We start from the raw sequence: 27,870 nt of genomic DNA on the forward strand, positions 1-27,870 counted from the left end.
AATAACAAAAAACAAAAGACAAAAAAAAAAAAAAAAAAAAAAGTTGACTGAGCCCCTTGATATTTTAGAAATCAATGACTTGACTTTTCTAGTTCAAATGCATTCCTCATGTGTCGCAGGAGGCATACCTGTCACCAGAGTGGCTGGAACAGAATTACCTTCAGTATCAGTCCTGTCTGGTGCCTGAAACCAGCATTCTTCTCTACCACTTAGAATCTACTGCTAGAGCTGGTTCATGTACTCCGCTCCCTTACGTCAGCTATTCTCCCTCATTGGCTTCTGGTCTCCTTGTTGGGGTCATAGTTTGCATGTATCTGAAAAGAGTTCATGACTTCTCTTCAGGAGGTCCTCAGCCTTAGGAAATCAGTAGATGCAAAAGGACACAAAGGGAGAAGGATTAGTCTAAACTCTCAGACACCTGAACACCAGTTTATACCCAATCATGGCATTGCGTCTCATTTATTTCACTTTAAAGCTGTTCAAAAAATACTTCTTTTAATTAAAATTTTTAATTAACAAAAATTGTAAATAAGGTAACATTTTAAATATTTATTTCTTAAAATTTTATTGGCATATATGACTGACCATGTTGTGCTAGTTTCAGGTATACAGCAAAGTGAATCAGTCATACATATAAATGTATCCATTCTTTGTTCCCATATAGGTTATTACAAACTATTGAGTAGATTTTTCCTGTGCTATAGAGTAGGCTGTTGTTAATCATCTATTTTATACAGTTGTGTGTATATATTATTTTTACTCTCCCAATTCCCCCCTCCCCCCCAACGGTTTCACCTATGATAACCTAAGATTGGTTTTGAAATCTGTGTGTTTTTTTGTTTTGTAAATAAGTTCTTTTGCATCATTTTTATTAGATTCCACATACAAGTGATATCATATGATATTTGTCATTCTCTGTCCAACCTAACTTCATTCAGTACGATAATCTCTAGGTCCATCCATATTGCTGCAAATGGCATATTTCATTCTTTTTATGGCTGAATACTATTCCATTGCATATATGTACCTCATCTTCTTTATCCATTCCTCTGTCAGTGGACATTCAGGTTGCTCCCATGTCTTGGATATTATAAATAGTGCTGCAATGAACACTGGGGTGCCTATATCTTTTTTTTTTTTATTTTTAGGGCTGCACCCATGGCATATGGAGGTTCCCAGGCTAGAGGTCCAATGGGAGCTGCAGCTGCCTGCCTACACCACAGCCACAGCAACGCCAGATCCGAGCCACATCTTCGACCTACACCACAGCTCATGGCAACGCCAGATCCTTAACCCACTGAGCAAGGCCAGGGATCGAACCTGCAACCTCATGGTTCCTAGTTGGATTCATTTCCGCCGCACCACAATGGGAACTCCCATATATCTTTTCGAATTATGTTTTTCTCCAGATATATGCCCACGTGTAGGATTGCTGAATTGTATGGTAGTTCTATATTTCGTTTTTTAAGGAAACTCCATGCTGTCCTCCATAGTGGTTGCACCAATTTACCAAGAGTGTAGGAGGGTTAAAATTTTTTAATTTAAATAATTTCATTAAATTGCATTTGAATGATACATACAGTGCATAAATTATAAGTGTACCTGATGGACATGTCACAAAGTAAACACGTTCCTTTAACTAATTCTGATCAAGAAACAGAACACTGGAGTTCCCTTATGGTGCAGGGGGTAAAGGATCTAACACTGTCACTGCAGTGGCTCATGTTGCTACTGTGGCTTGGGTTTGATCCCTGGCCCTCAAACTCCCACATGCTTCAGGCATGGCCAAAAAAGAAAAATAGAAACAGAATGTTATTAGCACCAACGTATATGTTTAAATAAGGAGAACTTGGTGGGAAGGAGGAGAAAGGAAGAGCCTGAGATTACCCCAGGGTCTGGCTCAGATGACTGAGGGAATCGGGGTGCCATTCACTGAAGTAAAAAACACAGGAGGAAGAGCAAGTCTAGAGGAGAAAATCAGGGGTGTGATCTTGAACATGTTGAGTCAAAGTTGCCAGTGGAACACACAGGAGACTATTTCTGGTACTCAGGTGGAATTGTGGGATTAGAACTCCAGGGAAAGGTTCAGGCTGAATAGATTGATTTGAAACAAGAGCTGGGAACGATGGTTTGCAACAGATTTTTGTGTTTCTCTTAAATTGAAGAGGGGAAATTGTATGGACATTCTTTGGACATTTAAGGGGTTTATTTATTTATTTATTTATTTATTTATTTATTTTTGTTTCTTAGAGCCTCACTAGCGGCATATGGAATTCCCAGGCTAGGGGTCGAATGGGAGCTACAGCTGCTGGCCTACGCCACAGCCACAGCAATACCAGATCCTTAACCCACTGAGCGAGGCCAGGATCAAACCTACAACCTCATGGTTTCTAGTAAGATTCGTTTCCGCTGCTTCACGATAGGAACTCTGGGATATTTAAGTGTTTTAGGCAATTTGCTTAACCTCTCTATCCTCTCTCCTCATCTGTAAAATTGGGATAGTGGTGGTACCTACTTTATAGAGTTCTTGTGAGTAAATACTGAGTATTTTGTGAATAAATAAACATAAAATGTTTAGAACAGTGCCTGGGACATAGGAAATGCTCAATTAATATTAGCTATTGCTACTTATGTGGACAATAGGACTAAATATTTGAAATGAAAACTCTTCTTAATATTGGAAAATTTAGGGAGTTCCCGTCGTGGCGCAGTGGTTAACGAATCCGACTAGGAACCATGAGGTTGCGGGTTCGGTCCCTGCCCTTGCTCAGTGGGTTAAGGATGTGGCATTGCCGTGAGCTGTGGTGTAGGTTGCAGACGCGGCTCGGATCCTGCGTTGCTGTGGCTCTGGCGTAGGCCGGTGGCTGCAGCTCCGATTCAGCCCCTAGCCTGGGAACCTCCATATGCTGCAGGAGCGGCCCAAGAAATAGCAAAAAAATATATATATATATATATATTGGAAAATTTAACCATGTCTTACTATAGACTGAGCAGGTGTTTGAAAAGAAACCAAATGGGCTCAGCCAGTAGCCTTCCTAAATTGAGGCAAAAAGGGCCCATCTCTGGTATCTATGTTTTAGAGTCTTGGTCACACACACACACATACACACACACACACACACACACACACACACGCGCGCGCGCGCGCTACAGTTTATTAAAGAGCACATGAGGAGTCCCTGTTGCGGCTGAGCAGGTTAAGGACCCAACATTGTCTTTGTGAGGATGCAGGTTTGATCCCTGGCCTCACTCAGTAGGTTAAGGATCCTGTTCTTGCTGCAAACTGAGGCATAGGTTGCAGATGCGGCTTGGATCAGGTATTGCTATGGCTATGGTATAGACCTGCAGTTGCAGCTCAGTTTCATGCCCGAGCCCAAGAACGCCCATATGCTGCAAGTGCAGCTGTAAAAAGAAAAAGAAAGAAAGAAAGAACATGAGTGCCTCTGTAACTCCAAATCTAGAACTGTCGAAATTATACCTAGTAATTATATCTGAAAAGAAAGGCTAAAAAAAATCAGCAATTAATAGTAATAAATATAAACTTTGATAGAGAACATTGGCATGATATTACTAAAAGAATAATAGTATATTTTTACACTTAACCAACAAAAGCACAATATTTCTAGAAAGACAGATATTTTTGGAGTTCCCGTCGTGGCTCAGTGGTTAATGAATCTGACTAGGAACCATGAGGTTGCGGGTTCAATCCCCAGCCTTGCTCGGTGGGTTAAGGATCCGGCGTTGCCGTGAGCTGTGGTGTAGGTTGCAGATGCAGCTCAGGTCCCGACCTGGTGTAGGCTGGCAGCTGCAGCTCCAATTCGACCCCTAGCCTGGTAACCTCCATATGCCCTGAGAGCGGCCCAAGAAATGGCAAAAGACAAAAAAAAAGACAAAAAAAAAAGATATTTTCAAAGCATAGTAGAAATTATTTTGAAATTTGGTGATAGAATAGGCATGTAAGATGGATAAAAAATTAATGATAAAATAAATAATTATTGTCTGAGATGGAGAATTTAAAATGAGATTAGTAATTTCATAGGGAGTACAGTGAGAGAAGAAATTATATATACAATTCCAAGAGTTCCCATCATGGCTCAGTGGAAACGAATCTGACTAGTACTCATGAGGATGCAGGTTTGATCCCTGGCCTCGCTCAGTGGGTTAAGGATCTAGCATTGCTGTGGCTGTGGTGTAGGTTGGCAGCTACAGCTCCAATTTGACCCCAGCCTGGGAATCTCCATATGCTGTGGGTGCAGCCCTGAAAAAAACAAATTTCAAAAAGTAGATATTAGTCCATTCAACTAAATTGTATAGGAATGAGTCATGTTAAACAACAAACTTTTTTCCTTTTTCTTTTCTTTTCTTTTTTTTTTTTTTTTTTTTTTTTTGGCCACACCTGCAGCCTATGGAAGTTCCCAGACCGGGGCTCAAATTCAAGCCATGGCTGTGACCTATGCCACAGCTGCAGTAATGCCAGGTCCTCAACCCAGTGTGCCACACAGCAGGAACTCCTTTTTCTTATTTTAATTGTAGTAAAATACCCATAACATAAAATTTATCATTTTAATCATTTTTAATTGTACACTTCAGTAGTATTAAAATCATTCACTTTGTTGTGTAAGTTTTATCAGCATCCAATCCCATAACACTCTTTTTTTTTTTGTTTTTTGTTTGTTTTGTTTTTGCTTTTTAAGGAGGCACACGTGGCATTTGGAAGTTCCCAGGCTAGGGGTCGAATAGGAGCTACAGCTGCCAGCCTATGCCACAGCAATTCAGGATCCAAGCCATGTCTGCGACCTACACCACAGCTCATGGCCACACCAGATCCCTGACCCACTGAGCAAGGCCAGGGACCCCATTCTCACCCTCATGGATACTAGTTGGATTCATTTCCACCGTGCCACAAAGGGAACTCCTCCCATAACTCTTTTCATCTTGCAAAACTGAAACTCTAAACCTGTTGAACAATAACTTCATTCTCCCCTTCCCCCAGCCCCTGGCACCCACCATTACATTTTCTTTTCTTTTTTTTTTTTTTTTTTTTTTTTGTCTTTTTGCCATTTCTAGGGCTGCTCCCACGGCATATGGAGGTTCCCAGGCTAGGGGTCGTATCGGAGCTGTAGCCTCCGGCCTACGCCAGAGCCACAGCAACGCAGGATCTGAGCCGCGTCTGCAACCTACACCACAGCTCATGGTAACACTGGATCGTTAACCCACTGAGCAAGGGCAGGGATCGAACCCGCAACCTCATGGTTCCTAGTCGGATTTGTTAACCACGGCACCATGATGGGAACTCCCACATTTTCTGTCTCTATAATTTTGACTATAATTTTGACCTCATATAAGTAAAATCATGCAGTATTTGTCTTTTTGTGACTGGCTTATTTATTTCACTTAGCACCATGTCTTCAGTGTTCATCCATGTTGTACCATGTTACAGAATTTCCTTCCTTTTTAAGGCTGAATAATTTTCCATTATATGTATATATCACATTTGCTAATCTATGCATTGGTTAATGGACCCATGGGTTGCTGCCATGTTTAGACTATTGTGAATAATGCCACTATGAATATGAGGGTACAAATGTCTCTTGAGACCCTGATTTCAATTCTTTTGAGGACATACTCAAAAGTGGAATTACTGGATCATATGGAAATTCTATTTTTAATTTTTTGAGAAACCATCATGCTGTTTTCCACAGCAGCTGCATCATTTTACCTTTCCATCAACAGTGCACAAGAGTTCCAGGTTCACCATATTTTTACCAACACTTGCTATTTTCTGGGTTTTTCTTTTCTTTTTTTTCTTTTTGCTTTTTAGGGCCACACCTGTGGCATATGGAGGTTCCCAGGCTAGGGGTCGAATCGGAGCTACAGCTGCTGGCTTACACCACCGCCACAGCAGTGCAGGATCTGAGCTGCGTCTGCAACCTACACCACAGCTCATGACAAGGCCAGATCCTCAACCCACTGAGAAAGGCTAGGGATCGAACCCGAAACCTTGTGGCTCCTGGTTGGATTGTGTCCGCTGCACCACGACAGGAACTCCTTTTCTTTTATCTTTTTTTTTTTTTTTTTGGTATTTTTAGGGTTGCACTCGTGGCATATGGAAGTTCCCAGGCAAGGAGTTGAATTGGAGCTGCATCTGCCAGCCACCACCACAGCCACAGCAACGCCAGATCTAAGCTGCATCTGCAACCTACGCCACAGCTCATGGCAACACCAGATCCTTAATCCACTGAGCAAGGCCAGGGATCAAACCTGCATCCTCATGGATACTAGTCAGGTTCGTTACCACCAAGCTACCAGGGGAACTCCTTTCTGTTTTTTTTTTTAATTTTTTAAATTAAAGTATAATTGATTTACAGTGTTGTGCCAATTTCTGCTGTACAGTAAAGTGACATTCTTTCTTTATATTATTCTTTTTTTATGTTATTGTCCATCATGATGTATCCCAGGAAATAAGATATAGCTCCCTGATGCCATAAAGTAGGACCTCATTGCTTTTCCATTCTAAATGTAATAGTTTGCATCTACTAACCCCAAACTCCCAGTACATCCCATTCCTTTCCCCCACCCCCTTGGCAACTATGAGTCTGTTCTCCATGTCTGTGAGTCTGTTTCTCTTTCATAGATAGGTTCATTTGTGCCATGTTTTATATTCCACATATAAGTGATATCATATGGTATTCATCCTCTTTCTGACAATGAGAATCTCTAGTTGCATCCATGTTGCTGCAAGTGGCATTATTTCATTCTTTTTACGGCTGCTTAGTATTTCATTATATATATGTACCACATCTTTGTTCTGTTTTTTCAAATAGAAGTTATCTTAATGGATATGAGTTGATATCTCATTGTAGTTTTAATTTGCATTTCCCTAATGATTAGTAATGTTGGGCATCTTTTCATTTGCTTATTGGCCATTCACATATATTCTTTAGAGAAAGGTCTATTCGAGTTCTTTCCCAATTTTTTTTTTTTTTTTTTTTTGGTCTTTTTCTAGGGCTGAACCTGCGGCAATGGAGGTTCCCAGGCGAGGGTTCCAATTGGAGCTACAGCTGCCAGCCTACACCACAGCCACAGCAATGCAGGATCCAAGCCATGTTTTCGACTTACACCTCAGCTATAGCAACACCGGATCCTTAACCCACTGAGCAAGCCCAGGGATCGAACCCACAACCTCATGGTTCCTAGTCAGATTTGTTAACCACAGAGCTACAGTGGGAATTCCCCTTTCCCAATTTTTGAATTGGGCAGGGTTTTTTTGGGGGGAGGCTTTTTTGTTGTTGTTGTTGTCTTTTTAGGGCTGCACTCTTGGCGTATGGAGTTTCCCAGGCTAGGGGTCAAATCGGATCTGTAGCTGCCAGCCTACACCACAGACACAGACACGCCACATCTGAGCCCCGCCTCTGACCTACACCACAGCTCATAACAATGCTGGATCCTTAACCCACTGAGCGAGGCCAGGAATTGAACCTTCATCTTCATGGAACTATAAGCGGTTGTTTCTGCTGAACCATGACGGGAACTCCAGGTGTTCGTTTTATTGTAGTTGTTGTTGCTGTGTTTTAGAATTTCTTTATATATTCTGGATATTAATACCTTGTTAGATAAATGATTTGCAAATATCTTCTTCCATTCTGTGGGTTTCCTTTTCACTCTGTAAATAGTGTCGTTTAGTGCACAAATTTTAATTTTCATGAAATCCAGTTTATCTATTTTTTCTTTTGTTACCTGTGACTTCATATCATATTCAAGAAATCATTGCCAACTCCAAAGTCATAAGCATTTGTCCTATTTTTTTTCTAAGAGTTTTATTGTTTTAGGTCTTACATTTAGGTTCTTGATCCATACTGAGTTAATTTTTGTATGTGATATTGTGTTAGAGTCCAACTTTATTCTTTTGCATGTGGATATTGCATTTTCCCAGCACCATTTGTTGAAAATACCATCTTTTCCCGATTGAATGATCTTGGCATCCTTGTCAAAAATCATTTGACCAAGCATGTGAGAGCTTATTCCTGGGCTCTCTATTCTACTTCATCAGTTTATTTATCTGTCTTTATGCCAATTCTACACGGTTTTGATTGCTGTAGATTTGTAACAAGATTTGAAATCAGGAAGTGTAAGTTCTCCCATCTTGTTCAGCTTTTTCAACAATTTTTTCAGCTATTCAGGGTCTCTTGAGATTCTGTATGAATTTTAGGATGCATTTTTCTAGTTCTTCAAAAAACGTCATTGGGATTTTGATAGGGATTGTGTTAAATCCATAAATTGCTTTGAGTAGTATCAACATTTTAACAATACTAAATCTTCTAACACATGAACATAGGATGTGTTTCCACCTATTTACGTCATCTTTAATTTCTTTCAGCAATGTTTCGTAGTATTCACTGTACATTTTTTTCACCTCTTTGGTTATTTCCTAGGTATTTTATTCTTTTGATGCGAATTTTTTAATTTTCAGGTTTTATTGAAGTATAGTTGATTTACAGTGTTGTGATAATTTCTACTGCACAACTGCATGATTCAGTTAGACATATACACACATCCATTCTTTTCAGATTCAGATTCTTTTCGCACATAGATTATCACAGAATATTGGTAGAGTTCCCTTTTTTTTTGTTTTTGGTCTTTTGTCTTTTGTCTTTTTAGGGCCGCACCTGCAGCATGTGGAGGTTCCCAGGATAGGGATCTAATTGGAGTTGCAGCTGCCAGCCTACACCACAGCCACAGCAATGCCAGATCCAAGCTGCCTCTGCGACCTTCACCACAGCTCACAGAAACGCCAAATCCTTAACCCACTGAGCAAGGCCAGGGATTGAACCTGCAACCTCTTGGTTCCTAGTCGGATTTGTTTCTGCTGTGCCACAATGGGAACTCCTGTACCTTTTACTTTACCAAATTCATTTATTAGTTCTAATGGCTTTCTAGAGTCTTTCGGATTTTCTCCATATGGGATCATATCACTTGTAAACAGAGAAAATTTTGCTTCTTCCTCTCCAATTTGGAAGGGTTTTATTTCTTTTTCTTGCCTAATTTTTCTGGCTAGGACTTCCACTACTGTTAAATAGAAGTTGAAAAAGCAGGCACCATTGCCATGTTCCCAATTTTAGAGGAAAAGACTTCAGTCTTTCATCATCGAGTATGATATTTGTTGTGTTTTTCATACATGCTTTTATTATGTTAAAGTGCTATCTTTTTTCCTACTTTGCTGAGGTGTTTTTATCATGAAAGAAATATTGCATTTTGTCAATTTTTTTTCTGCATCAAGTACAATGATTTCTTGGGGTTTTTTCCTTCAGTTTGTTGATGTGTATTACACTGATGAATTTTTTGAATGTTGAACCATCCTTGCATTCCAGGAATAAATCCCAGGTTGTAATGTATAATCTTTTTTTCTTTCTTTTTTTTTTTTTTTTTTTTTTTTTTGGTCTTTTTGCCCTTTCTAGGGCCGCTCCTGTGGCATATGGAAGTTCCCAGGCTAGGGGTCTAATTGAAGCTGTAGCTACCAGCCTACTCCAGAGCCACAGCAATGCAGGATCCAAGCCGCGTCTGCTACCTGCACCACAGCTCACGGCAACGCCAGATCCTTAACCCATTGAGAAAGGCCAGGGATCGAACCCGCAACCTCATGGTTCCTAGTCAGATTTGTTAACCACTGTGCCACGATGGGAACTCCAATGTGTAATCTTTAATATGATTTTTATTCTGTTTGCTAATATTATGTTGGTGATTGTATTTTCTCCTTTTTTTTTTTTTTTGCCATACCTACAGCATGCAGAAGTTCCCAGGTCTGAGATCAAACATGAGCCATACCAGTCAGTGACAATGCCAAATCCTTAACTGCTAAGCCACCAGGGAACTTATGGTTTGTACTTTTCTTATAGTATCTTTGTGTGGCTTTTGGTATCAGGGTTATAATGACCTCATACAATGAGTTAGTAAATGTTCCCTCTTCTTCAATTTTTTGGAAAAGTTCGAGGATTGGTATTAGTTTTACCTTAAATGTATAGTAGAATTGCTCAGAGAACCCATAAGGTCCAAGATATATCTTTCTTGAGAGAGTTCTGATTACTAATCCAATATCCTTAATAGTAATAGGTAAATTTAAATTTTCTATTTTTTCATGAGTTAGTCATGGTAGATTTCATATTTCTAGGAATTTATCCATCTCTCTAGGTTATCCACTTTTTGGCATACAGTTGTTTAGAGTATGCCAAAATACTCTTATAATCCTTTCTATTTCTCTAGAATCAGTAGTAATGTCCCCACTTTCATATCTGAATTTGAATGCTTCAATAGTAATTAATTAGTAATTTGAATTTCTCTTTTTTTTTTTTTTCTTTCTTTTTTTGGCCGTGCCCATGGCATGTGGGAGTTTCCAGGTCAGGAATCAAACCTACACCACAGTAGAGACCCGGGCCACTGTGGTGACAATGCTGGATCCTTAACCCACTGTACCACAAGGGAACTCTTTACTTATTTTCTTTTTTTTTTTTTTTTTTTGTCTTTTTTCTAGGGCCGCTCCTGCGGCATATGGCATGTGGAGGTTCCCAGGCTAGGGGTCCAATTGGAGCTGGAGCTGCTGGCCTATGCCAGAGTCACAGCAACACAGGATCTGAGCCACGTCTGCAACCTACACCACAGCTCACAGCAACACCGCTCCTTAACCCACTGAGCAAGGCCAGGGATCAAACCTGCAACCTCTTGGTTCCTAGTCAGATTCATCAACCACTGCACCAGCCAAGACAGGAACTCCCTTCACTTATTTTCTTAATCCATTTAGCTAAAGGATAAAGTTCAGTCAACTTGGTTAATCTTTTCAAAGAAACAACTTTGGTTTCGTTAATTTTTCTCTATTGTTTTTTATTTTCCATTTCACCTATTTATGGTTTAATATTTATAGCCTTCTTCATTCTGCTTGCTTTGGGTTCAGTTTGTTATTCCTTTTCTATTTCCTTAAGTTGTAAATTTAAGTTGTTGATTTGATATATTTCTAGTATTTTTAAGTAATATTTATACCTATAAATTTCCCCTTTAGCACTGCATTTACTATGTCTTATATGCTGTGTTTTTGTTTTCACTGAGCTTTAATTATTATTATTATTATTATTATTTTACTTTTTAGGGCCACACCCATGGTATATGGAAGTTCCCAAGCCAGGGGTCGAATGCGGGTTACAGCTGCCAGCCTATGCCATAGCCACAGCAATGCCAGATCCAAGTTGCATCTGTGACCCAAACCACAGTTTATGGCAATGCCAGATCCTTAACCCACTGAGCGAGGCCAGGGATGAAACCTGCAACTTCATGTTTCCTAGTTAGCTTCGTTTCCACTGTGCCACAATGGGAACTCCTGCCCATTTTTAAATCGAGCTGTTTGGTTTTATTTTTATGTTGAGTTGTAGAAATTCTTTGCATATTTTTGATATTAACCTCTTATCAGATATATCACTTGCAAATATCTTCACCCATTCAGTAAGCTGTATTTTTGTTTTGTTGATCGTTTCCTTCACTGTGCAAAAGCTTTTTAGTTTTATGTAGTCCCACTTTGTTTATTTTTGCTTTTGGTTCCCTTGCTTGAGGAGATACGTCCCCCAAAATATTGCTAAGACCAATGTCAAAGAACATACTTCCTGTTTTTTTCTAAGAGTTTTAAGGTCTCAGGCCTTACATGTAAGTCTTTAATTCATTTTAAGTTTGTTTTTGTATACAGTGTGAGAGAGTAGTTCAGTTTGATTCTTTTGCATATGGCTGTCTAGTATTCCAACACCATTTATTGAAGCTGTCTTTCCCTTGTTGTATATTTTTGTCTCCTTTGTTTAGATTAATTGAACATAAAACATGGGTTTATTTCTGGGATTTTATTTTATTCCATTGGTCGATGTGTCTGTTTTTGTGCCAGTGCCATACTGTTTTGATTACTATAGTTTGTAGTATAGTTTTAAACCAGGGAGTGTGATCACCTCAGCCTTTTTTTTTTTTTTTTTTTTTTTTTTTTTTGGTCTTTTGTGTTTCCTTACAAATTTTAAAGTTATTTGTTCTGGTACTATGAAAAATGCCTTTAGTGTTTTTTGTATTTTGGTATTTGGTAGGGATTGCATTTATCTATAAATTGCCTTGGGCAAAATGTTCATTTTAACAATATTAATTCTTCCAATCTGTGAATGTGGTATATCTTTTTTTGTTGTTGTTTTTTTGTCTTTTTGCCATTTCTAGGGCTGCTCCCGTGGCACATAGAGGCTCCCAGGCTAGGGGTCTAATCAGAACTGTAGACACCAGCCTATGCCAGAGCCACAGCAACTGGGGATCCAAGCCACATCTGTGACCTACACCACAGCTCATGGCAATGCCGGATCCTTAACCCACTGAGCAAGGCCAGGGGTCGAACCCACAACCTCATGGATACTAGTCAGATTTGTTAACTGCTGCGCCACAGCAGGAACTCCCAACATGGTGTATCTTTCCATTTGTTTATGTCATCTTCAATTCTGTCATCAATGTCTGATAACTTTCTGAATACAGGTATTTCACCTTCTCAGTTAGATTTATTCCTAGATATTTTATTATTTTTGATGGAATTGTAAATGAGATTATTTTATTAATTTCTCTTTCTAATAATTTGCTGTTAATGTATAGAAACACAACAGATGTCTGTATATTAATTTTGTATCCTGCAACTTTACCGAATTCATTCATTAGCTTTAATCATTTTTTATCACATCTCTAGAACCTTCTATATATAGTATGCATGATTTCATTTTAATATAAAGTACAGACAAAACTACTGTACAGTGATAGAATTTAGAATAGTGGTTGTCTCTTGGGAGATATTAAGTGACACAGTACATAAGGAAAACTTGATAGGATACTGGAAGTTTTTGTATCTTCACCTGGATACCAAATACATATGTAATAATTTATTGATTTGTACACAATATTTGTGCCCTTTACTGACTATAAAGTATATCCCAATAAAATATTGTTCTTCTAGCAATAGGTATTAATGATGCAATAGCTATTTTTGACTTCTATATTTTCTTCTAGTAGTTCACAATATATGTAATAACAGTTTGTTGCTGGGGAGGACTCTGGGAGGATGATAAAGGAGGAAGTTCCAAGAATCTGTCTACCATCTAGACAACAATTTCACTGGCAGAATATGTCTGCTGTAACAACTTTGGTGCTCTGGAGTCTGTTGAAGACTCCCAATTTCTTGGGAAAACCTCAGCAGTAAATTATGGTTAATTTTGGTCTATTTCAGCTCTTAGCATAATAAGTGACCCATACCCACCACTCAGTCAGGTGGCAGGCAGTTGTGCATATATTCCTGGAGCAGTGTGCATATAGCATGTAGTAGCAAAAATGATCCTGTCGGTGAAATACAGGAGATCCATGCTCTGGTTGTTAATTGCTTCCGATTACAGAGGTACAGACAAAGGAAGGTGATGTTGTTGCACTTCCCTTCATTGTTGCAAGACCCTCCTCCTTGACTGAAGTGACTTTCAGGGGATTTAAAGAGCTAGTGGCCTTTTTTCCCACCTTCACTTTCCCCTTTTTCTCTTTTGGGAGCCAGACATTAAAGAAAAGAGCATTTCAGAGTTCCTGTTGCATCTCAGGGGGTTATGAACCCAACTAGTATCCATGAGGATGCAGGTTCAATCCCTGGCCTTGCTCAGTGGGTTAAGGTTCAGATGTTGCCACGAGCTGCGGTGTAGGTTGCAGACACAGCTTGGAACCCTTGGCTGTGACGTAGGCTGGTAGCTACAACTCCAATTCAACCCCTAGCCTTGGGAACTTCCACATGCCACAGGTGCAGCCCTAAAAAGAAAAGAGAAAAAAAAAGAAAGGACATTTGATGGAGCGGGTTAAGAATCCAACTGCAGCAGCTTGAGTCACTGTGGAGGCATGAGTTCAGTCCCCATGCCATGTGCAGTGAGTTAAAGATCTGGCATTGCGGAGTTCCCGTCGTGGCGCAGTGGTTAACGAATCCGACTAGGAACCATGAGGTCGCGGGTTCGGTCCCTGCCCTTGTTCAGTGGGTTAACGATCTGGCATTGCCGTGAGCTGTGGTGTAGGTCGCAGACGCGGCTCGGATCCCGCGCTGCTGTGGCTCTGGCGTAGGCCGGTGGCTACAGCTCCGATTCGACCCCTAGCCTGGGAACCTCCATATGCCTCGGAAGCGGCCCAAGAGATAGCAACAACAACAACAACAAAAAACAAAAAGACAAAAAAAAAAAAAAAAAAAAAAAAAAAAAGATCTGGCATTGCTGCAACTGTGGCATAGGTTACAGCTACAGCCTGGATTCAGTCCCCAGACCAGGAACTTCCATATGCTGTGGGTGCAGCCATAAAAATAAATAAATAAATAAGACAAGGACACACAAAAGCAATTGCATTTACATGAAAAGAAAGGAAGTGACCACACACTTCGACAAAAAGCCTCAGAAACTATCTAAAAATGCATTTAGTTTACAACTCAGGCTGATCACCAGCACAGAGACAGCCTACAATTATAAAAACAAAAACAAGGAGTTCCCTCATGGCTCAGTGGGTTAAGGCTCCAGCATTGTCCTTGCTGTGGCTCTGGTTACAGCTGTGGTGTGGGCTTGATACCTAGCCTGGAACTTCTGTGTGCCACAGGTGTGGCAAAAAAAAATTACAAAAACAAAAATGAAAAAATAAACAAAAACCCAGAGGAGTTCCCACTGTGGTGCAATGTGATCAGCAGTGTCTTTGTAGTGCCAAGACACAGGTTCTATCCCTGGCCCCACAGAGAGGGTAAAAGGATCTGACATTGCCACAGCTGTGGTGTAGACTGCATCTGTGGCTCAGATTTGAGCCCTGGCTTGGGAACTCTATATGCTGCAGTGTGGCCAAAAAATAAAAAAACAAAAACCAGAAAACCCTGGCAAAGGGGAAGAATCTAATTTCCTGTGTTACTACATTATTAGATCAAAAGTACAGTGCTCAGCAAAAAATCACTAGGCATACAAAGAAACAGGAAAGTGAGGCCCATTCAAAGGAAGAAAAACCAATATAAACTATTCCTAAAAAAGATCTAATGGAGAGTTCCCGTCCCGGTGCAGTGGTTAACGAATCCAGCTAGGAACCATGAGGTTGTGGGTTTGATCCCTAGCCTTGCTCAGTGGGTTAAGGATCCGGCGTTGCCATGAGCTGTGGTGTAGCTCACATTCACGGCTTGGATCCCGTGTTGCTGTGGCTCTGGTAGGCTGGCGGCAACAGCTCCAATTAGACCCCTAGCCTGGGAATCTCCATGTGCCGCGGAAGCTGCCCTAGAAAAGGCAAAAAGACAAAAAACCAAAAAAAAAACAAAAAAAAAAACAACCAATGGTATACTAGACAAAGACTTTAAAATAACTTCCTCAAAGATACTCAAAAGGAGTTCCCATTGTGGTTCAGTGGGTTAGGAATCCCTAGTATCCATGAGAATGTGGGTTCGATCCCTGGCCTTGCTCGGTGGGTTAAAGACCCAGCACTGCCATAAGCTGTGGTGTAGGTTGCAGAGGCTCAGATCTGGCATTGATGTGACAGTGTAGTAGACTAGGAGCTGGAGCTCCAATTGGACCCCTAACCTGGGAACCTCCATATGCCATAGGTGCAGCCCTAAAAAGAAAAAAAGATGCTCAAGGAACTAAAGGAAGATGTGGAGTAAATCAAGGAAACAATGTATGAACAAAATGAAAATACCAATAAAGAGACTGAAAATCTAAAAGAAACCAAAAAGAGATTCTGAAGATGCAAAGTACAATAACTGAAATAAAAAATTCACTAGAGGAATTCAAAAGCAGATTTGAGCAGGCAGAAGAATATTAATGAACTTGAAGATAGGACAATAGAAATTATTGGGGCTGAGGAACAGAAAGAGAAAAGACTGCAGAAAAGTGAACAATCCGACAAAAAAAAAAAAAGGGAGTTCCCGTCGTGGCACAGTGGTTAACGAATCCGACTAGGAGCCATGAGGTTGCGGGTTTGATCCCTGGCCTTGCTCAGTGGGTTAAGGATCCGGCGTTGCTGTGAGCTGTGGTGTAGGTTGCAGACGCAGCTCGGATCCCGAGTTGCTGTGGCTCTGGCGTAGGCCAGCGGCTACAGCTCCGATTCAATCCCTAGCCTGGGAACCTCCATATGCCGTGGGTGCAGTCCTAGAAAAGACAAAAAAAAAAAAAAACAATCCATCAGATCTGTGGGACACTATCATTTGGACCAACATATGCATCATGGGAAGGAGTGGAGAGAGACAAAGGGGCAGAGAGAATATTTGAAGAACTTCTAGCTGAAAACTACCCAAATATGATGAAACACACAAATATAAACATCCAAGACTTCCAACGATCTCCATGTAAGATCTAAACTAAAACAAAACAAAACAAAACAGACAAACAAACAAAAAAACCTGAGACACATTATAATCAAACTTTCAAAAGATCAAGACAGGGAGAGAGAATCTTGAAAGCAGCAAGAGAGGAATGACTTGTCACATACAAAGGAATGCCAATATGATTATCAGCAAATTTCTCACCAAAACTTATGAGAGTGGCCAATATATTTAAAGTGCTAAAAGAAAAAACTGTCAACTAAGAATCTTATATTGACAAAACTGTCCTTCAAAAATGTGGGATAAAATAAAATAAAGATATTCAGTTAAACAAAAGCTAAAGGAGATTGTTACCACTATATCTGCTCAAGGGCTTCTTACAAGGTGAGATGAAAGGACACTAGATAGTAACTTGAAGCTTTATGGAAAAATAAAGATATCAGTAAAGGCAAACACATGGTCAATTATCATTACTATTATTTTCTAATTATTATTACCATTACTTTAGGGCCACACTTGCAACATACGGAGGTTCCCAGGCTAGGGGTCCAATCAGAGCTGTAGTTGCCAGCCACAGCCACAGCCACAGCAATGTGGGATCCAAGCCGTGTCTGTAACCTACACCACAGCTCACGGCAATGCCAGATCCTTAACCCACTGAGCAAGGCCAGGGATCGAACCCGCAACCTCGTGGTGACTAGTCGGGTTCATTAACCACTGAGCCAAGACAGGAACTCCCACATGGTCAATTACAAAAGTAATTATTATTGTAACAATGGCTTAAAACTGTATTTTGTTTGTTTTCTACATGATTTTAAGAGACAAATACATTTTTAAAAACAATTATTAGTGTAAAAGCTGGTATTACTGTACCTTTGGTTTGTAACTCCAAATCTTATTTTCTATAAAATTTAGGATACTAATGCATTTAAAAGAACTAATAGTTTATGTTTTTGAGCATGCACTGTATAAAGATACAATTTTATGACATCAACAACTGCAAGGGATGAGGACTGCAGTATAAAGGAGCAAAGTTTTTATGTTATTGGAGTTAAGCCGGTATAAATACAAATTACAATGTTATAATTTTAGGATGTTAAATGTAATCCCCATGGAAACCACAAAGAAAATAGCCCTAGAATATACATAAAAGGAAATGAAAAAGAAATCTAAATATTTCACTAGAAAAACAACTGAACACAAAAGAAGACAGCAATGCAACAAATGAGGGACAAAAATGCTGGAAGGCATATAGAAAACAAAATAGCACAATGACAGATGTGAGTAACAATAATTACTTTAAATGGAACTAAATTAAACTCTCCAATCAAAAGACAGAGTTTAATAAGATGGATAAAAACACATGACCTAACTATATGCTATTTACATGAGACTCACCTGACAAAGAAAGACACAAGCAGGCTGAAAATGAATATATGGAAAATGATATTTCATGCAATAGTAACCAAAGAGCACAAGAATGTTTATACTTATATCGGACAAAATAAACTTTAAATTTTAAAAGTTTGCAAGAGACAAAAAGGACATTATATGTTACTAAACGGTTTAATACAGCAAGAAGACAGAACAATTATAAGTTTTACCACCTAATGACAATCAAAATATGTGACGTAAAAACTAAAAGAATTGAAGGGAGGACTAGAGAGTTTTACAATAATAGTTAAAGATTTTGATACCTCACTCTCAATAACGGATGGAACAACCAGACAGAAGTAAAGAAACAGGAGTTCCCGTCGTGGCGCAGTGGTTAACGAATCCGACTAGGAACCATGAGGTTGCGGGTTCGGTCCCTGCCCTTGCTCAGTGGGTTAAGGATCCGGCGTTGCCGTGAGCTGTGGTGTAGGTCGCAGACGCGGCTTGGATCCCGCGTTGCTGTGGCTCTGGCGTAGGCCGGTGGCTACAGCTCCGATTCGACCCCTAGCCTGGGAACCGCCCAAGAAATAGCAACAACAACAACAAAAGACAAAAAAAAAAAAAAAAAAAAAAAAAAGAAGAAGTAAAGAAATAGAAAACTTAAACACCACAATAAACCAAAATGATCTAACAGACAGACATGTACAGAACACTCTATCAACAACAGCATACATGCTCTTCTCAAGTACACATGGGCTATTTTTCAAGATAGACTATATGTTAGGCCACAAATTAAGTCTCACTAGATTTTTAAAAATAGATATCAACAAAGTATCTCTCTGGCCACAAAAGGGTGAGTTACAGATCAATAACAAAAGTAAAACTGGAAAAGGTACAAAGTTGTGGAGAGTAAAAAATACACTTTTTTTCTTTTTAGGGCCACACCTGTGGCATATGGAAGTTCATGGGCTAGAAGTTGAATTGGAACTGCAGTTGCCAGCCTACACCACAGCCACAGTGACACAGGATCCGAATTGCATTTGCAATCTTTGCTTGCAGCAATGCCAGATCCTTAACCCACTGAGAGAGGCCAGGGATCAAACCTGCATCCTCATGGATACTAGTCGGGTTCTTAACCAGCTGAGCCACAACAGGAACTCCAACAATACCCTTTTAAACAACAAATGGATCAAAGAAGAGATCATGAGGAAAATTAGAAAATATTTAGAGGGAGATGGACAAGGTGGACTTTGAAAATTAGTGGAACTTTCAGCAGAGCCAGAAGGCTATAAGAAACAGAGACTCTGCTCTAAAAACCTCACGTGCCATGAATCCAAGTACAGCGGCATTGGTTTGAAAGGAACCTGGGTCAGACCCATTGCTGGTCCTGAGTGCCTTCCTAAGAGGAAAGAAGCAACTGAGACTCTCCCCTAGGGATGGAGATGCTGGCAGCAGCCATTTTGGCGAGTTCATTCCACTGCAATAACACCAGTGCTGGCAAGCACTATTTTGGAATCCTCCCTCTAGACTATTAGTGCTGGGGACCTGGTCCCACCTACTTGTAGGCGGGCGCCAGCCCAAATTTCCCCTCCCCCAGGCCCCACAACCAGCTACACAGGAAGTCTATTCTGCCCTCCAGTGAGGACACAGCCATCACAAGAGCCTGGCATACAACTGGGCCAGGCACTAAACTCCCCTACCATTCTTGTCCACAGTAGTTGGCCTCATCACAGCACAAGAGCTCATGAAGCCCACATAGGGGCAGCCCTAGAATATATAGTCCTGGTGACCAGAGGAGAGCATGCTACTGGGCCCCATAGGTCATCTCCTACATGGGGCCACTCCTCCAAGATTGGGAAATATAACTGTCCTACCTAATACATAGAAATAAAACAGAGAATAGGGCAAAATAAGGAGACAGAAGAATATGTTCCAAATAAGAGAACAAAACAAACCACATAAAAAGAACTAAACAAAGTGAAGATAAGCAACCTACCCAATAGTTCAAGGTAGTGACCATAAAGTTACTCACTGAACTTGGGAGAAGAATGGATGAATACAATGAGCATTTCAACAAAGAATTAGAATAGAAGCACCAAAGAGAGCTGAAGAATAAAATAACTAGGAGTTCCTGTTGTGGCTCAGAGGTAACAAACCCAGCTAGTATCCATGAGGACATGGTCAGATCCCTGGCCCCGCTCAGTGGGTTAAGGATCCGACATTGCCATGAGTAGCGGTGTAGGTCAAAGATGTGGCTTGGATCCTGTGTTGCTGTGGCTGTGGTGTAGGCCAGCAGCTGAAGCTCTGCTTCGACCCCTAGCCTGGGAAATTAATTCCATATGTCACAGGTGTGGCCCCCCAACAACAACAAAAAAGCTGCAGTCTGACAGGCTTCCCTACAGAGGCAGAGGGAACAGGTGTGGCCTGGTGTGGAGGTGAGGACTCAGGAAGAGCACAGAGGGTCACAGAGGATGGAGGGCTTTCTGATGGACCCCAAGCAAGTGTGTGCAGAGCCAAGAACCTGGAGCAGCCCTAGCCAAAGGCAGGAACAGGGTTCGGCGGGGTTCAGAGATCTGGACTGTAATTGAGCTGAGAGAAAGAGCAGGTCCAAAAGAAAAGGGAGGCTCTCCTCTCTGTGTCAGGAGCAACTTCCCCCTGCCACTTTAGGACCTCACAGCCACAGGGTGTGGCCTGGGTGGGCAGGGGCAGGATTTGGCTATCCTTGGCCCTATCAGGAGGAGGAGGGGTCTTGGGCATACTGAAAACACACCCTAGACTCCCCCTACCTGCTGAAAACAGTTGACAGATGAGTTTTTCCTGGATCCTAGAGAAAGACGGTGTCTGGCATCTAATCAAGGACCAACCTAGGCTCACTCTTCTCCATCCTGGATTGAGGGAAGGTCTTTGGTCAAATTTTTGAAAGTTTAGAATAAGTAAGGTAACCAAGAATCCAAAAGGATTGACAGTACAAAACATCTGCTCTCTCTCATACCTCAGGCTCTTTGCCTCTGGGTCCTCACCCCAGGTTTCTACTCTCCTGAGTCAACAAGGAGAGAGGAGGGTAATTCCCACACACTGTAACTCCAGACAGAGGCTGTCCTTCCACTGTGTCTGTCCTCCCATAGGCAATCAACTCTCAAATTCTTTTTCTCCAGGTCAAACACAGAAGACTAAGCTAAACATTTCCCAAAGGGAACTGACAAGTTTATTAAGGGAAAAGTCACATCAAAAGGAAGACAGTACAAGACTACAGGGAAGGATGATGCCACAGGGGATCATTTTTTATTTGGACAGAATCAAACTCAGCCTCAGGAGATTCAGCGGGCTCTAGTGTGGACACAGGATCATTTCTCAGAAACCCAGATTTGCACAGCCTGTGGGGCTGAGCAATTCTTTCCACCTGACCAAGTGAAGTGATGTGGGCCCAGGCTGTCTCCTGGCCTTGGCCTGAGATGATGGTCAGCACTGCATGAAATAAGCCAACCTAATTTCCAAGAAAGGAGAGACAACAACTACTGTGGACCTATCAGTGTGTATTTGGGCTTTCAGGTTAATTTCTCCAGGAAGCCAGATACACTAGGGTTTGGCTGGTGTGAGGTCTCAGGCTCTGCCCTTTCTTTTCCCACTCCCCCGCCCCACTGGGTTTCCAATAGCTATGGAGGAGACTGAGAAGCCTTCTAGGAAAAAGAAACAAGTTAACCATGCTCAGAGTTGAAATACAGACAAGAGTTCAGATTCAAGAAGGAGGCAGGTGATAATATCCAGTCCCCCTGAGGGTGTGGTAAAATGGGGATGGTTACATGCTATGGATGGGTATGTAATTGGTGCCACACTTTGGGAGGGAAATTGGTGATGTAATTAAGCAATTTAAGTGCATACACATACTTTTTGAGACAGCAATTTTATTGCCAGGAATTTATTCTACAGACTTGGAAGTGGGCAAAGATTTGTGGACAAGAACACTCATTGCATCATTGTGTATCACAGTAAAATAATGGAAACAACTGTCCATCAACAGGGGGACCAATCGAGTGAAATAAATACTCTGCATCTGTTAAGAAGAATGAGGTAGATCTATATGTGCTGATATAAAAAGATGTACAAGATATATTAAAAGAGAAAAGCCCAGAATAGCCTTCTAATACTATCCCATGTGTGGATTTTTGAAGGAAATTGACTATATATATATTTTGTACTGCAATAGAAAACCTCGGGAAAGATCTACACAAGAAACTGAACAGTGGTTACCTCTGGGGATTCCTTTATTTTCTATTTTGCGTTGTTCTCTACTGCTTTGAACTTAATTTCTTTATGCAGAGGCGGGGGGTGGTGGCACACCTGCAGGATGTGGATCAAACCTGTGGCATAGCAGTGACCTGGGTCACTGCAGTGACAACACTGAATATTTAACCCGCTGTGCCAGAAGGGAACTGAACTTATTTTCATAAACATGCATTACTTTTAAAATGTAAAAGAAAATATTTAAAGGAGGAATTAGGGACCAACGAAAGGTAATTTATCAAAATTACAAGAAGGAATTTATAAGAAGATGTGGTACATATACATAATGGAATACTACTAAGCCATAAAAGAGAACAATGTAATGCCATTTGCAGCAACATCAAGATTCTCATACTAAGCGAAGTCAGAAAGAAGACAAATACCATGCGATATCACTTACATGTGGAATCTAAAATATGGCACATATGAACCTATCTATAGAACAGAAACAGTTTCACAGACATGGAGAGCAGATTTGTGGTTGCCAAAGGGAGGGGGGAGGGATTGGGATGGACTGGGAGTTTGGGGTTAGTAGGTACAAACTATTACATTTAGAATGGATAAATAAGGTCCTGCTGTACAGTACAGGGAACTATATTCATTTTGCTATACAGTAGAAATTGACAGAACATTGAAATCAACTATAATATAAATTTTTTTAAAAAGAAATTTACCAAATTTACCATTAGAAGGCAAATTCAGCAATAGGGCCTGAGGTCCATAAGACATGGTGGCTGATTAGTAAACCCTTCCCAACCCAGCCAACTTGGCAACATGAACACGCAGCCCTCCCTTGTTAAGGTAAACTCCTTGAGACCTAAGCAGTCTTGCTGTGGGGCCCCCAATAGCATGGCTGAGGAGAGAGAGTGGTTCCCTTCCCCACTTGAAGCCAACTGCTGAGTCATCAAGATACAAGGAGGGAAAGCACTGGTGGCCAGAGCCATTGGCAGGGATTTGCACCCAGTGACAGAGTCCCAGCTCAGCCGAAGCAGAAGGCAGTGAGTCTGGCTGATCCCTATCCCAACTAACAGCAGGACGGATCTCCAGCTTGGTTATCACCAAGTCTTGGCACAGGAGTCTTGGCACAGTTGAGGTGATGGCAGACTTGCAGGTATCCAGCAACAGCAGAAGGAAGCAATCATCAGGACCAGGTCAGGAATGCATCTGGGTAATACAAGCTTGTAAAATCCCAGAGGCACTTGAGGAAAATCTACCAGAGACTGGAAGGTCTGAGTGAGTCCTTGAGCATGTTAAGCTAATGATATATTCAGGTTTCATGTATTCTTCTGACATATTGAGGTCTTACTACATGCACAGTAGCAAGCAGTAAATAAGACAAACATGGAATTTAAGTTGAATTGGATGAAAACAAAATTGCTACTATTCGACGTTTTTGGACTAAAAAAAAAAAAAACAACACAGCACTTTCTTATGGCTCAACATGAATATATTCTGAAAAGAGAAGGAACAAAGGGAAAAAAATTGGGAGTTCCCTGGTGACTCAGCCAGTTAAGGATCCAGCATTGTCACTGCTGATGCTCAGGTGCTGTTGTGGCTGGGTTCTATCCCTGGCCCAGGAATTCTGCATGCCAGGGCCACAGCCAAGGAAAAGAAAAAGAATTAATTGCTTGATTGCAATTATGGAAAGAGCTATAAAGGAGCAATCATATCTAATCCAGTCTAGGGTATGGTGTGTATGGCGCTGGTCTAGAAAGCCTTCCCTATAGTTGCTTTTGAGGAGGTGAGGGGGAAAAGAGATTAATTTACCAAGGGAGACAGAAGGATATCATTCCTGGCAGTCAGGTGCAAAGGCCTTGAAGGGCAGGAAACAGGTCTATTCCAGGGACCGAGAAGGTGACTTAAGCTGCGGAGAGGGGCAGAGGTGGCAGAAAAGAAGGAGGATGAGGATGAGAGGATGCTGAGAGGGAAACAGAAGCCAGTTAGGCCTTTCAGGCCCTTTTAAGGACCTCGGGTTTCATCCCAGGAGATTTAAAAAGCAATCGCATTTATGTGTATCCAAAAGCTGGCAAAGTCTTGGGAACATTCGGGTTCAAAGAATGTTCTTTCCCTTTTGGTCAGAGCCCAGAGGTTTACAGCTACCGAGGCTAGTATGTGGCTGCATCGGGGTTGGATTCTAGGTCCTTCCAAAGAGTTTTCTCCACCCAGGACGCCACTGAGAGGGTGGCAGTAGTGAAGCAGACAGCAGGTCAAGGCCCGCTCTAGGAGGCCGAGGAGGACAAAGATGCCGCGTGCGCCCCGGGCACCCCCACTCCCGGGAGGCAGCTCAACGCCCAGCAGTCCTGGCGGAAGCGGCGCACGGAGAAGCAGTAGATGAGCGGGTCTAGGCAGCTGTTGAGACTTAGCAGTGCTAGGCTGAGAGTGTGCAGGACGTCGAGCGTGGAGGCGGCGCGGCACCCGCCGCCGTCGGGGCCCGCGGCGCCCTCCTGCCCGGCCACCCACGGCGCCAGCAGCAGGTGGTAGGGCGCCAGGCAGAGGGCGAAGACCAGCAAGAGCCCCAGGACCATGGTCCTGGCCGCGCGCCGGTGCGGGCCGGTGGGGGCCGGGCCCGGGCCCGAGGGCGCCGCGAGCGCCCGCGCCAGGCTCACGTAGGCCGCGAGCACCAGCAGGAAGGCGGCAGCGAAGAAGGCCACGGTGGCGTAGGCCAGGCCCGCACGCGCCCAGCCGCGCTCCAGGCAGCGAGCGGAGCCGCCCGGTCCGGGGCGCAGCGCGTGCGGGGCGGCCAGTGAGGGCGCTGCACAAGCCAGGCCCGCCAGCCAGGCGGCGGCGCAGGCGGCGCGGGCGGGCCCGCGGCGGCGCAGCGCCGAGCGGGCGGTCGCCCTGGGCCCGGGCCGGCGCACCGAGCCGCAGCGGCACACGCTGATGAGCGCGGCGAAGGCGACGGCCGCGTAGGTGGACACGTAGTAGGCAGCCCCCGCCGCGCGGCAGGCGGCCTCCGGGAAGGGCCAGTGGGCCGGGCCAAGGTAGTAGGTGAGCCACAGCGGCAGCGTGAGCGTGAAGAGCACGTCGGCTAGGGCCAGGTTGAGCAGGTAGAGACGCAGGGCCTGGCCCAGGCGCCGGCCGCTGCGGACGAACACCGCCAGGGCCGCCACGTTGGCCGGCAGCCCCAGGGCCAGCGCTAAGGCGTAGGCCGCAGGCACGACGATGAAGCGAGCAGGGTCGTCCCAGGGGCTGCAGCTGCCAACACCCAGGTCCTCAACGCTGCTGTTCATCTCGGACCTTGGACCGTCGAGAGGAGAAGCGGTCACTCTGGAGGCTAGCCACACAAGAAGCCCCCCATCCCACCTTCCCTCACCCTGTCCCCGTCCTCTCTTTTCAGGGGGAGGAGACTACGAAAGCCCATGTGTAGGGCTGAGAACCAAGCTCAAGCAGTTCTTGAGGGGATGGAGAGGAAGGCAAAGACTCCAGAGTGAATTTGAAGTAGAATAGGCATAGTGACAAGATGTGGAAAATGAGGAAGAGGCTAGAATCCCAGATGGCTTGGAAATCTCCAACCTTGGGGACTGGGAGGGTGGAGGTGCCCCTCACAGATAGAGTATGGTTCCAGTTTGTGGGGCACAGGCATGTACATTAAGCCCAAGCAAGGCTGAGCCAACGGGAAGTTATGGAGAAGCTAGGCTGGAATATAGAGTCCTTCCCAGAAAAAGCCCAATCTTCTCGGCTCACTCCATGTGCCATCCAGATCAGTTGGGGGAGGGGGGAAGCAAGGCATGGATGGAGTTATTACGGTCTTGGGATGCACAGTGGCCTTGGACTTACCTTGGTGAAGGTCCTCTCCTGGGGCTTGCCTGGAGCACCTTGTGCAGGGCTGAAAATGTTTCACATCTCTCAGGCCTTCCAGCCTGTTTCCTTCTCCCTTGTCTTTGACCACAAACAAGTCCTGGTTTTGATTTGAAACTTTGGGCAGCAAAGCAAAAAGAGCACAGGCCTGGGAATCAGGCAGATTCTAAATACACACATTTATCTGCCACGTGACCTTGGGCAAATTACTCAGCTTCACTGAACCTGTCTTCTCTGCTGTAAAATGGAGATTAAAATTCCTACCTCACAGGGTTATTGAGAGGATTATGAGAAAACATGAGTAAAACTTTGAGCACTGGCTGACACTGGAGAGATACTTCATAACCATTAGCTCCCTTCCCCTCCAGGCAGCACGGATAAATGTGTACACCCACACAGTCACACAGAGTGTTAGAGACAGAGACATCTTGCACATGCCTCCTCTCCCCAAGGGGGGTAAGTGCACAAGCCAATGTCCTTTTTGTATTTCTGGCACATAGTTACACTCCTAGGGTGTCCCCAAACATGGATCCTCCAATATCAAAATTTGTACTTCTGCCTTTGACACTCTCAGGCGCCAGTCTTTTCCGGGACCCTGAGGGTGTGTATTCCATCTCCCCCTCCCTCTCAGCTCTGCCCACCATGGCTCTAGCTCCCAACTGCTCCGCCCTGCACCTCTCCCTGCCATCCCACCAGATCATTCTTCTCTTACCGCTTGTTCTTCTGGCTGCTACAGCTCTCTCTGGGGCCCTGGACTTCAGGAGCTGAGCTAGAGCAGAATCCACTCCCACCCACACATCCTAGACCCTCCCATCAACCAACTAATCCCAGGACATGACATGAAGAATGGGCCCAACAGCTGGAGTCCACTTGTGGCAACTGTGAGCTGGGTTTGTGGGGTGCAGCCAGGGTGCCAAGGGAAGGGAGTGTCAATTCAAGGCAAGGGGGCACAGAGAGGGAGATAGGCCTTGCAGTTGAATGTCCTTATGCTGACCTGGCCAAAGTTTAGCCTGTGGTTAAAAGGGCCCATTTTCTAAGACCTGCTTCTCCTTGGGCTGAGGAGGCACTGCTGGCGCCGAAGATACTCCTGCTGCTGTCAATCCCAACTGCTCCTCTATACCAGCTGGCCAGCCTACTTCTCCAGCACCCTGCCTTTCCTGCAGCTGCCGGGTGGGCCCTACAACCAAGCTTGTGGGGCCCTGTAGCTGCTAATCAGCTTACAGGCCAAGCCTTGATAAACAAGAGACTTCATGCCAGCTGAGAGGTTTTACTTAAAGTCCTGGTTGGAGACAGGCTGGCTGTGGAATCCTGGAAGGGGTAGAGATGGTAAGAGGCCAGGATCCTAGGGTTTCCAGGCTCTACTTTCGAGGGCTTCAAAATTTTCATGCTGAGGGGCAATTCTGTGAAGTAGTGCAGATTTAATCATACTGGCTCAGTCACCCCATCTACCTTCAAGGTAAAGAGAGCAGGGGTGCCATGCCTGCCCACTTCCAACTTTGGCAGCTGGTGCTTTGGAAAGTGTGGGTTCTGGAGTCAGTCAGGCCTTAATTCTAACCTCAGGTAACATATAGGCACTTGTTTTCTGAATCCATTTTCTCATCTGGAGAACAAACAGTTATTTAATGACAAGCACTATTTAATAGCATTTACTGATGAGCATTTATTATGTGCCAGGCATTACTTAAGCACTTTAACTCCTAAATCTTCACAAATCTTAATGAAATATTTGCCATTATTATCCATATTTTGCAAATAAGCTAGTAAGTAGCACTATCTACCCTTCTTTGCTGACCACTTGACCAGTGTGGGTAAATCTTAACTATTCTAAGTCCATCTTGGGAATCCCATTTTTCTTGCCAGTGACTGGTCTAAGAATGGAAATGTGACAGTTCTACACAGTGGGATATGAGGGGGAAATCTAGGGGTCTTTTTTTGTCTTTTTGCCTTTTCTTGAGCCGCTCCTTCGGCATATGGAGGTTCCCAGGCTAGGGGTCCAATCGGAGCTGTAGCCGCTGGCCTACACCAGAGCCACAGCAACGCGGGATCTGAGCCGCATCTGCAACCTACATCACAGC

At 43.2% G+C, this 27,870-nt stretch overlaps 1 protein-coding gene across 1 annotated transcript; it reads right to left on the minus strand.

The window, feature by feature from the left end:
- LOC110261138 (platelet-activating factor receptor-like) lies at positions 20,013 to 27,825 on the minus strand. The gene is made up of 2 exons (XM_021095872.1): positions 25,775 to 27,825; positions 20,013 to 25,234 (listed from the first exon to the last, which is right to left on the minus strand). Exon 2 carries the CDS (start codon positions 25,225 to 25,227, stop codon positions 24,217 to 24,219), a length of 1,011 nt encoding a protein of 336 aa, XP_020951531.1. The 5' UTR covers positions 25,228 to 25,234; positions 25,775 to 27,825; the 3' UTR covers positions 20,013 to 24,216.

Source organism: Sus scrofa, chromosome 6 (assembly GCF_000003025.6).
Source record: "Sus scrofa isolate TJ Tabasco breed Duroc chromosome 6, Sscrofa11.1, whole genome shotgun sequence".
NCBI classification, from domain to species: domain Eukaryota; kingdom Metazoa; phylum Chordata; class Mammalia; order Artiodactyla; family Suidae; genus Sus; species Sus scrofa.